This window comes from Leptosomus discolor, chromosome 19 (assembly GCF_034619465.1).
Source record: "Leptosomus discolor isolate bLepDis1 chromosome 19, bLepDis1.hap2, whole genome shotgun sequence".
In the NCBI taxonomy this organism is placed as follows: Eukaryota; Metazoa; Chordata; class Aves; order Leptosomiformes; family Leptosomidae; genus Leptosomus; species Leptosomus discolor.
In genome coordinates this window covers 13,607,409-13,619,490 of record NC_141409.1, presented here as the reverse complement: position 1 = coordinate 13,619,490, position 12,082 = coordinate 13,607,409, and the positions used below count along the sequence as shown (strand labels likewise).

General features: G+C 40.7%; 1 protein-coding gene across 4 annotated transcripts in view; it reads left to right on the top strand.

The window, feature by feature from the left end:
• MAPKAP1 (MAPK associated protein 1) overlaps positions 1–12,082 on the top strand; it is a 93,356-nt gene that overhangs the window by 2,650 nt on the left and 78,624 nt on the right. For all 4 annotated transcript variants that reach the window (XM_086475610.1, XM_086475612.1, XM_086475611.1 and 1 more), the window contains exons 2-3: positions 1,321–1,410; positions 5,359–5,507. In XM_086475610.1, the coding sequence (XP_086331736.1) occupies positions 1,321–1,410; positions 5,359–5,507 (239 nt within the window). The remainder of the gene's footprint in view (positions 1–1,320; positions 1,411–5,358; positions 5,508–12,082) is intronic.

Genomic DNA, 12,082 nt, shown 5'->3' with positions numbered 1-12,082 from the left:
CTTATAAGTGGGGATATTTCTCTTATTTCATTGAGAGTAAGATACATAGAGGTATTTAGCCTCGTGTTGACTTCAATGGGAAATGAGTGTCGAAGTCCCTATTTGTGTTTGTCCCTTAAACTGCTTGTTACAGCTGTTAAACCTCAAAGTTATTTTTTTCATCAGTTTCCGGGTTGATAGTTTTTATGAGGGCAAAAAAAATGACTCCTGTATCCACAGTTCAATTCAAAGACCAAATGTAAAAAAAACAATTATAGGAGGGATAGAAAATATTTATTAACCTTTTTTATTTGGTGAAATGGCTCAGGGAACTCAAATTGTATCTAAAAATTGTCAGAGTAATTTAGCGTTTTAGACTGTCTTCTACAAACCCATTTTAGTTAATGAATGATCTCAATACATCAAAATTGCTAATATATCCAGCAAATTGTTTCCTTCGGTGATCAACATTATTTGTCGCTTTCCAGTCTGATCTGCTTGCTTACTTTGAGCGGACGCTTTGCAACACCAGTTCTTTCTTGTGGTCATTGTCTTGGGCAGCTCCTACCGGGTTTAGCTGACCATTCCCCAAGAGAGATCTGACTGTTAACAGAAAGATAATTTAAGGTACTGTCTGGTACCCTGGTCTGTAAGTTCTTTGATACTGGAACTATTTGAGGCTTTTTTCAAACCATATTTTGAAGATGGAGTCAAAATATACGTAAAGAAATATTATATCCATTTTAAGATTTGACTAATGTTGTGGAGATACAAATCATTTATTTTACTACCTATAAACTGTTTCAGCACACTGAAGAAAAAGCTATGCTAATTTATATAGCTTTGACATTTTATAATTTTCATGATTTTTAGATAAAGGATTTTATATTTAAAACTTTAATAGTCTAGTCTGAGTTCATTTATCTTTAATTTTTGAAACGGGTAGAGTAATTCATAACAGTAATTTTATTCCTGTAATGTAATATTCACTTCAGTTCATTTGTGCATTAAAATTCCTTTAAGACCGTTATTAATGATTTATATAATGAAATGTCATATTAATCACAGAAGTTTTCACATTTTATTATTCTCTTCCATGTTAATACTATCTTTATGATCTCTATTAATGTTTTATATCCTCTAATTTCAATTATAAATCAAGAACATTTTCATGTTTTTGTTGGTATTTGCTTTTCAGGGGTGCCACCTTTAAAATTTTATGACTTTTTCCCCTACATATGCAGTATAAAACATCTTTATTCATATAAAGGTAGTTAATTATGTCTTTGTTTATAGTAAACTTTCATTGACAAACTTATAGTTATAATATTTCTTTTCAAGCTCAGAGACTAGAACGTCTGCGGAAAGAGAGACAAAATCAAATAAAATGCAAAAATGTTCAGTGGAAAGACAGAAACACTTCTTACTCAGGTAAAAAGAAAAGATCTTCTATTTTCCTGCTGGTTTTGTTTCTGCTTTTGATGGTTACAACATTTTCAGTTTGTAGTTTTCACTTACGCTTTCAGAGCTTAGAGGAAATACTAATGATGGTATTTGCCTCCATTCCCCATTCGTGTGTTCCCCATAGTTTATTGCTTGGGGGGCGCCACAGGCGGCCCGTTTGTTTTCGGCTGTGACACGGGCGTTCCAGATGATTCATAAAGGCAAAGCAAAGGCAGACATTTAAAGCACCGTGTGTTGGTCTGAACTAGTTCCAGCGGCTGCTTTGGTGTTTGCAGTGTAAGGTATTAATGCAGCGGTTGGGTGTTCTGTCGTCGCATCGTTACCTGCTGAGCTTCCCTTGTCTCAGCGAGCGAAACTGGAGGTTCCTGTGGGGTCCGTGAGGAGCAGGACGTGCCTCTGCGCTGGGGCGGGCGCTGGGCAGCGTCGGCGTTCAAAATGCGGGATTGATATCTCCGTGCCAGTTACGGCTTTCTGGCCACTTCCAGTGGCATTCGGGGTCCCAGATGTGATGAAGAATTTTGTAGAGTTTACTTTTATAGAGTATTTTTGTGGTTACTTTTCTAGATAAGGGGGAAAATCATAAGAAATAATGTGTATATATGATTCTACTTAAGTGAAAGCATAATAAAAGCTGCCTTAGCTTATCTTATCTAGCCTTTCCTTGGAAAAACTGTTGTCATTGATTTCTCAAAAAATATGCTTTTTTAATTATTATTATATAACTTAAGTATTTCTGACTGGATGTTCTACATAGTTTAGATTGTAATATATGAAATGAAAAATGTGTCTCAATTCTCACATTTTATAACTCAAACTAGTATCTATTGCTGTTGTATTTGACACACATACAAAGCTTTGTATGGTCTGTCATGCCTGCTTCTTTCAAAATTTGTGTATATTTTAACGAGGTCCTTGTGTAATCTCCTTTTTTTTTTTTTTGCCTAAATCCTTATATCTTCCTGGCTGTCATTTGCAGAACCTTCTCCAGCTCTGTAATATCTTTTTTTAGAGGAGTGAACAAAGCTGCTCACATGAGCAACACGGTAGCGCTAATCCTTTGTACAGCGTTCGGCTGTGTTTGATACCTCTGTTAAAGCATTCTAAAGTGGTTTTGCCTTCCTACTTCTGTAAGCAGAGTTGTAGGTTTTAAAGTTTAATCTACCGTAACCTCCAACTCTCTTTGCTCAATATTTTATAGCATTTGACCAATGCTGATGCAATTCTCTTTTCTTCTTCATCCCTAACCATGTACTGCTTGATATGTCTGTACACTGAATTGCACTCAGACTCCAGTTTCCTGCTGTGTAAGGGCTGTTTGTGTTGTCTCATTCATGTGGGCTCCACCATGACGTTTAGTTCCTTTTACGTGCTGCCCTGAAGATAGACGTAATCTGTCACCCAGCAGTAACGGAGATGTCCCCCTCTGTAAGAACGTGCTGGGGTTGCAGGCAAATAGATCAGTCCCTCCCTGCTGCAGAACAAATTTAAATACAAAAATAAGTTACAGAAAAACTCCAGGCACTCGGTGTCTCTCTTCATCGGCAGAGCTGGTTTTCCTTCTCTGCTTCGTCCCTGAGATTCTGCGCGGTTCTCGCTGACGAACGGCGCAGTGGGAAGAGGCCAGGAGGAAGAGGAGCCCTGAAGGAGACGCGCTCTGTCTGTGCGTGTGTGCGAGGCTTTGTCTGCGCTGTTCCTCCAGTTCAGCGTTACTGGGGGATCTGTACAAAAGCCATAACAACAGAAGTAGCTGTTCTCAGATGGGGAATTTGGCTGCCCTCTTCCGACTGTGCTTATCTGAGCTGCAGACGAGGTCGCGCTCATGCAGCTAACAAAACCACAAAAGCTGAAAAAAACACATACTATAAACTAACGGCAAAACTTAGTTTTAGCTAAGAATTTAAAATTATGCAATTAAAGCTAGTTTAATCTAAAAATATGAGCTGTTCTTTTTGCTGAAATTTGAGAATTTTAAGTATTTTTCAGTGTTTTTAATTGGAATTCTCACAGCCTGAGTCTATTAGGAATTATTTGACAAAATGCTCAGTGGGAGATGGTAGTTTTTCGAAAATCTCATGTGTCGTCTTCTAGCTTTTTGCACAAAGCTTTAGAAGGTTTTGGGATCTTCTTCCTAAGTGAGTTGAATTTTTTGACATTATGACGTTTTCTGGAAAAGGAAAACTGTATCTCAGCCGGCCGGCCATGCAGGCTTACAGGATGTACGGTTATTTAAACTCATGTGAGATACTCAAGTAAAAGCTATACAAAACTCAAAGCAAAACAGATGTCACCCTAATGAATTCTGAAGAATTCTTGGGATCGTGTTTTTGCACATCCCAGCGAAGGAAGCAATAAACAAATCATCTTACTATTTCCCTAGAGACAAAACTTGCTTTTTCACTTGAACCAACAAAACCATCGTATTGGATTCTGAGGTACAGAGTGCTTTCCAAATGCCCAGGAAATACCAGTTAAGGGTAATACTCGAGCATAACTGTAATTGGCGTTGGGGGTTTTTTTTTAAGTGGAGATAAGCTTGTTACAAACCCCAGAATACCTAATGGAGTTTAAGTTGCCACATTTAAAAAGCATTTAATCAAGCTTTTTTGGTTAATCGCAGCCTCTCACATGACTGTTGGGTATTTCTTAATGCCAGTATTTAGCACTTTTGCCAACTGTCTGAATTTTCAGGCAATCTGCTGATAAAAATAAACTGAGCTTTTGACTAGTTATAATTTGACAAGTTTTAATTTTGCATTTTAAGAAATTAACCAGCTCCCTGCAGATCGAGTCCCAAGTCATTCTGCCTTAGGAGTGGTTTCATTTCCCTGGAGGAGCGACCTGTCAATCTTTGACGTGTGAGAGAATCCACGTGCAGGAACGCAGAGCAGCGTCAGTGTAGGAGAGCTGGTGTTGGTTCTCGGGTGGTGATTGATGGACTTTGGGGGCGCTTGGTTCCTAGAGCAGATGTGAAGAAACTTGTCCAGATTCAGTCACAGTTTCTTGCAGATGAGACCCCTTGGTACTAATATGCTAAAGCACCCCAGGCTCTGTCCTGATTTTGTAGTGTCCTTATACCACAAGAAGCCCTGGTTTTTAAATTTATTTTTTTTTTCTTAAGAATGCCTGTACATTTTTGGTTAAACTGTTGCTGGAAATTCAGCTATGCAGTTTCTTCATACAAAGAGAGCTGCTGGTGAGAGGTTTTTGAGCTTTCACAGGCCTCTCAAAGAACTCACTAACTCTTACCAACTTTGTTTTTAGAATTTGTTTTTTTCCCCAATTGTCTACACTCCCACACTGTTTGTCTGGAATGGTATTTTCAGGTTTGACTGTTGTATGGGGTTTTTTTGAGAGGACACAGTATCCAGTCTACCATGAGAAGTAAAATCTGAAGAAATTAGTCTTTTGGATCAGCTGTAGTCCCCAGGCTAGCGCTGACGGTGTCGTGGCAGTGCAGTGCAGTGACGGGGCCGTGTAATACCGTCCTGTAACGCGGCATGGGATCGTGTGTTACAGGCTCAGCTGGAAATGCCTTTGCATGGTGTGCTGTAGCTGTGTCAGCTGTTCTTTTGCATGGCATTTACTGTTCTTTTAGGGAAAAGTAGGCAAGTGCGAAGACCAGGAATGCATAATTCTCTCTTGATTATCTCGACTCAAGTGATCTTGTGGTGATCAGTTCCATTCTCTGTATGGGAAAAATTCGTGTTTTCCTCAGCCTAAACAGCAGCATTGTTCAGACTTCTTACGGTTTCATATCTTCGGGCTATGAAAGAGCGGTGGTAGGTTCTGCCCTCCTAAAGCATTTGTTGTTTTATATATTTGGTTTTGTTCTCCCTCTTATGATGTTATCTTTCTGCAGTAAACAGTAGTCTCTGTGCACCTCCGAGTACAACTGGTCTCTTTTCTAATCTACAGCAGAGGAGCTGAGCTCACTATTTGAAAAAAAGAATTTCAGAGTGAAATCTCCATCTTCTGGGAAGCAGTCAATACTGTCTGTGCGACTTGAACAGTGCCCGCTGCAGCTGAATAACCCCTTCAATGAGTACTCAAAATTTGATGGCAAGGTAAGTGGACCAGATGTTTTTCTCTCATATCCAGGAGGTCCCTGACCTGAAGGCAGTTCTTGTGTGCATTTACTTGTTCGAGCTTTAATTAGACTTAATAGTAGGCCATCAGTTATTTTAAAGCGGTTATCTAGCAACATACTTCTCCCTCTCTTAGGTATAATGGTTCCAGGTTCAGTAGAGCCGTTTCTCCCATTTTCATTACAAAATTATGGCCTCACCATTAGGCGTACCTTACCTTGGTGTTTTCTCCTCCAGCAGGTTAGGTAAACATTTAGGCGTCCTACGACTCTGCCACACTGCAGAGCTGATCATGAGACCCTTTGTATAAATGACTGGTTATTTGTCATTTAAAAAAAAAAAAATCTTCTGTCTAGCCACATCACAGCACTTGCTGAATATTCCATGATTTATACTGTCTGTATCCTCAAAAAAAACTCCAATGAGAGTGGGAAAAGCCACTGTCTGTTTTGAGGGTGGAAAACCGAAGCATCAATAGGTCAGTATCAGGAGCAAAGAAAGGACTAACAGGGTAGTTCTGTGCAAGTTCTCGTTTATGTGATACACGCAGGAGGCTCACTGCAAACCTGGGAGGTCAAGTCCATGCCTTGACGACGCTGATTTCGAGACCTTGCATTTGATATTTCTCAGAAGTGTGGATAACTGTCTCTCCTTGTGTGCAGTTTAGGTACTCTGTCAAATATTTTTCTCTGCCATAAACTCTACAAACTGAAATATAAACATCGGTGTGATGGATCAGTGTCATGTTGTTCCAAAACAATTATAAATACTGCACAGATCTGTTTCCTGCTGGATTTGTTTGTGGGATCTCCTGTGGGAGTATGAAGCTTGAGCTTCATTACCATTGTGATGGAAGAATTTCATATTCTGTTAAGTATTCTTGAAGTGGAAAGTCAGAGACGTAATTCCACTGGCATATCTCGAAGTGTTGAGAGTATTTGTGGAACAGTGACTTCTGGACTAAGAAGTCCACATAGCGAAAGCTGCCTTTATTGTTATTTTATACTTACTAGTGCCCACTAATCAGTGCTGGCTCAGTTTTTCAGAATTTCTGGCCTCGTTAATACATGATAACGGTACTGTAATGCTGACAACACTAAGATGCCTTGTTTCTAAACTCAAAGCTTGCTGTTATGTCATGAAACTTCGGTTTGGCAAACATTTGAATATACTTCAGCAGTCATGCACAGAGGAAATAAAAATAAAATACTTCTTGATTAAGAGAAATTCATTGTAACTCAGTGATGTCCTAGTCTTGTTGTTTTCCTGTTGGAGTGTGATTTGGGCTACCTGCTAGAATTTTTCTCAGAAACTTGAGGAACTTGAGTGTGTTTCCTTTCCGCTTTGATAATCCAAACTACTTTTTACTGTCTTAATAGGAATTACAGTTGACTGTAATAAACATCTTAATTTTCATTTTTTTAAGGTCTTGATACGTTTAGCAGGTGTTTGGTCCGTTTGCAGGAAATCGTACTGTACGTATTAGTTTGCGATATTAATGGAATACCTCAATGTTACTCAGTTGTGGTTTGTAGGGTGTGATACAAACCAACTCAATTGTGATCAAGAAATCAAAATACCTTTTTAACTCTCCAAAATAATTGAATTGACATTTTTTTAGAGTGTAATCTCACTATATTAAATTTAACAGCATTGTTTATATCACTCAGGTAAGTTTGTCAATAGTATGCTTATAAAATTTATTCTCCATATTTCTGTATGTATTGTCTGGTTTTAAATACCTACTTGACCATCTGAGATATAGGAGAAACATTATGGTTTGGTAGTGAGTTATTTTACTTACTTCAGTTTTGTGGTATTGTCAGACAGTAATATAAAATTGAAAACCATCTAGCTTTTAAAAATTATTTTGAATGAAACATCGTAGGTATTGTATTTATTTTTATTGATAGTAGATGAGCAGAATTTTTCACATAAATACAATTCTTTCAGGGAATAGTGCATGACTTATTTACATAATTAACAGAGCCACATATCTCTTGGGGAAATGGTACATAATTGGGGAGAGGCAGGGGGGATGAGGAGGGGCTAGGGGCCTAATTAAACATGTCTTAAAAAAACCCTACTTAATTATGTATTTACTCACGGGATCGCAGTGGTTCTGAAATCGTGAAGATTATAACTAGGCCTTTGGTTTATAGATAGATTTGAGTTTTGTAACACAGATTTCGGCTTGTGGACTAACACCCGTTCTGTGGATCACTGGCAAAGCAGGAGGAAAGCATTTACTTGCTGTGTCCGAGCTCTTTGTTCACGTTCGTCTTCACTGCGTCGTTCTGAATGGTTTTAATGTGCCACTAGTTCAGCTCCCTAACTGACCTGGAATCGAATAAAACCGTTCTCTTCAGGGTCCTTCCCGCCCCCTCCCTCCAACATTTGATGTATTGTTTGAAGATAGTCAGTTAAAAATGAGAAAACATCACATGCTGTAGTATCAACCAAGCCAATTTATTAAAATGCTTACATCTTGCAGGTGTTTTCTGCCAGATTTAGTGTCTTTTTCATAACCACTTCTGCAATTTTATGAAATAATAAAATTTTAGAGCACTCTAATTTCTTCTTGTTCTGATCAGTTCATTAATTATCAAAATAGTAGAGAATATGGCTTGTGAAATGCAACTACAATGGAAGCATTCTAATCGGCTCAAGAATTCAGGTGATTCTTGCCCCACGACTGCACAACAGGACAGATCTGAGGCTCTCGTGTATGTTGTAAAACTTCAGCTCTGAACAAAGACACGCACACAGTAACTGCTCTTGGCTCCATCTTCAAGCCTTTCCTTAAAACAATTGAAGTAAACCTAACCCTTGCATCTGTTTGCATGGCTTGTGAGTCAAGTGGGTTGTACAGCTTGGTTCGTAGATCTTGAAAACTCTTGCTAAGAATACTTATGAAAAGAAGCCTTTGGTTTAGAATTACTTCAGTTGTCACTTGTGTAGAAAATTACTTGAAGGTTTAAGAAATCAGTGGCCAAATTGATTTCCTTTATCTGCATGCAAATTAAATTACCAACCATTTTGTAGATAGGTTAATGTATATTTCTGTTTACAGAATTTGGAAAATCAAATTCTGATGGCTTATCGTTCCAACTTGACAACTTTTGATAAGGTTGGGAAGATAAGACTGACCGTAGGACAGGTTTGGAAGTCTCAGCCAGGTACCACAAAGGAAACACCAGTCTTGTAATGGCTCGTTTCAGCGACACAGCTGAGATTCACAACGTTCAGTTTACCTACACGTTACCTGCCTGCTTTCATGAATTGTTTTAAAAGCATGTGCTGTCTTTTCATTCTGCAGAAATCCAGAGTGTTTCTTTTCAGATCACAAGTGTAACTTGCCTGAGTCACTGCGAAGCGTGACACTGAGTTTTCTCTGAGATATTAATCTGAAAGGATACTGATTTAGTACGGTGTTAGTGTCAAGGCTATTCAACTGCATGACCATTCCCACTAGTAAGAAGAATGTTAGCACGATGTATTTAGTTACTGGAATAGAGGAAAATCGTGCTAGAATCAAACGTTCGTCTTTGTAGGAACTGCGTAATGAATGAGTAACTCCTAAGGCCTCTGTTTACAGTTCCCTTTGAAATCACCTCTGAGGCCGGTGCACCTCCATTTTTTTTCTTCCAAGTCTCTGCTACCTTGAAGAAATTTTAATCACTAAAATGTCTTGTCAATTCAGTTTTTGAGATGCCTGCCATCAAATGGCTGCTCCTACCTCCCCAGAAGAATGTTAGGCAACACAGAAGTGTTACAGGACAGTCAAAAAAGAGATGCGGAATGTATGCAAAACGGTCAAAGAAAGGTGGCAAGCCCCAGTCAGAATGTGAGGAAGGGATCGTTCCTCTCTAGAATAAACTTGAATTACAAAGCTAAAAATGTTTCCTACATGAGACTAGAGTTTTCTCAAGATATTTCGATTTTCATGACTAGTAGTTGAAAATGAAGATTTAAGGAAGTCTAACTTTTCTAACCTTAGAGGGGTTTTGTAGGTTTACTTGACTACTGGAGGTAATTTAGATAAAAACAAGTCTATGTGATTTTTGGCTGGACAGATGCTAAAAATCCTCTAGTGAGGAATGGTACCTCTGTGTAGTGTTACCATGTTTCTTGTGGCCAATTTTGGTAATGGGTTAAAACCCAACAATTTCTCTTGTGGCAACTGTTTTAAAAATGATGCTGTAGAAAGCATGGGGGAAGGGATAATTCATGAGTGCTAATTGCTTGGCTGTTAATTTTCATAAGTGTTGATAGAAGCAGTTCCTTAAATTAAACTTTGTTTAAAATGTATCAGGGGAAATATTCCACAATGTCGGGCCTGAAGTGAAAATTAATATGAATGCTGTGGCAATTAACACGTACTGGTTAATAGCTTTTAGCAGCATTTTGGGATGATAGTCCTTAAATACATTTTTGCATGCTGCTCTTGTTTCAGTCTTGTTTGACTGTATGTGTGGATAATCACGAACAAATGTTTTCCACGATCTCCAGTATTTAATAGCTTTACTCAAAGAAAGTAGATAAAGAACTTAAGAAAGAACCAATACTGCTTTAATTAATATGGAAAATGTCTAAAATAATCCAGGATTAAAATCTCAGTGTGAAAAAGTGAATTTTTTTATTTAAATGTTTTGCCCCTGAGTAGAATGATCCTCATGTGAATCATAGATAAGTTTACGTGGGCTTTTTTTTTTTTTTAAAGCATTTGCTCTTTCTGCCAATTTTAGTGGTGTACATACTACCTGCACTCTACTAAAACAGTTGAAACAAGGATGTTTATAGGGTTATCATTTATGTAACGTAACATAGACGTTAAGATCTACGTTATGTAAAAACGCCCGGTCAGTGTTTGTGCTGGGAGGCCTCCTGCCGGCCTCGTGCCAAGAGCCCTCGCGCCGCCGAAGCCGCGCTGCGCCGGGCAGCGCCACCGGTGCTGAGCCCCTGCTGCGGCCCCCGTGCCGGCGAGAGGCCAGCCGCTGTGTGGCCCCGGCTGGCACGGGCCCGCCTGGCCTCGGGAGGACGGTCCGTCTGCTTTGCTGGGACGGGAACGCCTGTCCCTTGGCTTTGGTCTGCACACGTGGTGCCCGGGGCCGTGGGTTAGCGGTGGGCTCGGTAGCGTTAGGGTAGTGGTGGGACCGGATGCTCTTAAAGGTCTTTTCCAACCGAAAGGGTTCTGGGATCCTCTCCATTTTGCTGGGGAGCCACCTCCGTTGGGAGACCGAGTGTCGGAGGAGCGGGCTCTGCTCCACCCGGCTGGCCGGCGCTGGTGCGGCTCCGCTTCAGGCTCTCGGCCGTCGGTGCTCGCCTGTCCCTGCCCTGTGGCCTGGGCTGGCGTTTCAGCGTGGTCAGCTCGCCTCCTGCCCAGCGGCTCGCGGTGGAGGAGGGTGTACTGGCGCGCTAGGGGGACGATCAGCCTCCGAACGGGTTTTTAGAAACACGGGCGGAGGCTGCTGCTTGCTCCGCCCAGCTCAAAATCTGCGCTGTACTGCTTCAGACGCCTAAGGTAAGCGCCAGAAACATGTGATGGTATCCTGCTTTCCCTGTGGTGTCCGGCAACTCCCTGTAGAAGTTCTCACCCAGTCAGAAGGACTCGGGAGAGAAATCTCTCGTGGTTCTGAGACTCTCTCGCTATTCGTGATGTGCGTTGCTGATGCCGTGGGGTTTCGTAACTGTCTTCCTTACTGTAGTATCGCCTGCTCTGGAGGGCGATTCAAGTAATGGTTTTGTTAAGATGAAGATTCTTAATGGAAAAAGTAGCAGTTTCTAAAATACCTTTTCTTTCATTATACTCGATTACCCTGAGTCGTGCCAATAGCTGAATCGTATTTAAATAGAACATCCTGCGTTAAGAATGCCTGGTTTGTACCTTGCTGTGGCGAAGCTGTAATGGTGGTGATGGCTCAGCAGTGCTCTTAACTGTTTCCTCTGCCCCTGCAGGCTCGTTGGGTTTTGCTGGGCAGAGAGAGGCCCCGCACAGAGGGACCAGTGAAATACTGTAGTGGAGGTCAGAGCACAAGAGTCCTTGCATTTCCATACAGTGACTGAAATACATTAAGCTTGACTGTTGCTTAATTGAAAACACTTCAGAACGTGTGTTGTTATTTCACACAGAAAAGCCCTTTACAATGAGGTAAGGAAGCACCTCGTGATGGTGGCTGAGTGCTCATTTTGGGTAACTGGAATTACAGGCAGAAAACTGTTAGGAATTTTGCGGTGGGAACAGTCACTTGAAGAATCCACTCCGCGGAGGTGCCGCGGGGGATGGCTGTGCACGTACGGCGCTGTGTGCCACGGGGGATTGTCACGTGCAGGTGGTGGCTCTGGTACCTTGCAAAAACAATGCAGCAATCCTGTAGCCACCCTCCTAGCCTCAACTGGAGCCTGGGGTAGCAGATAAGGAGGCTGAATGTCAGTGTTGCGGTGTCATCTCTGTTTGGGGACTTGAATTTTATCTCACGATTCCAGGCATCTCACTTGTGCTAAAAAATATTTTTCTGGCCTTATGCAGATTAAATTAATGTGGATCTGGTTTG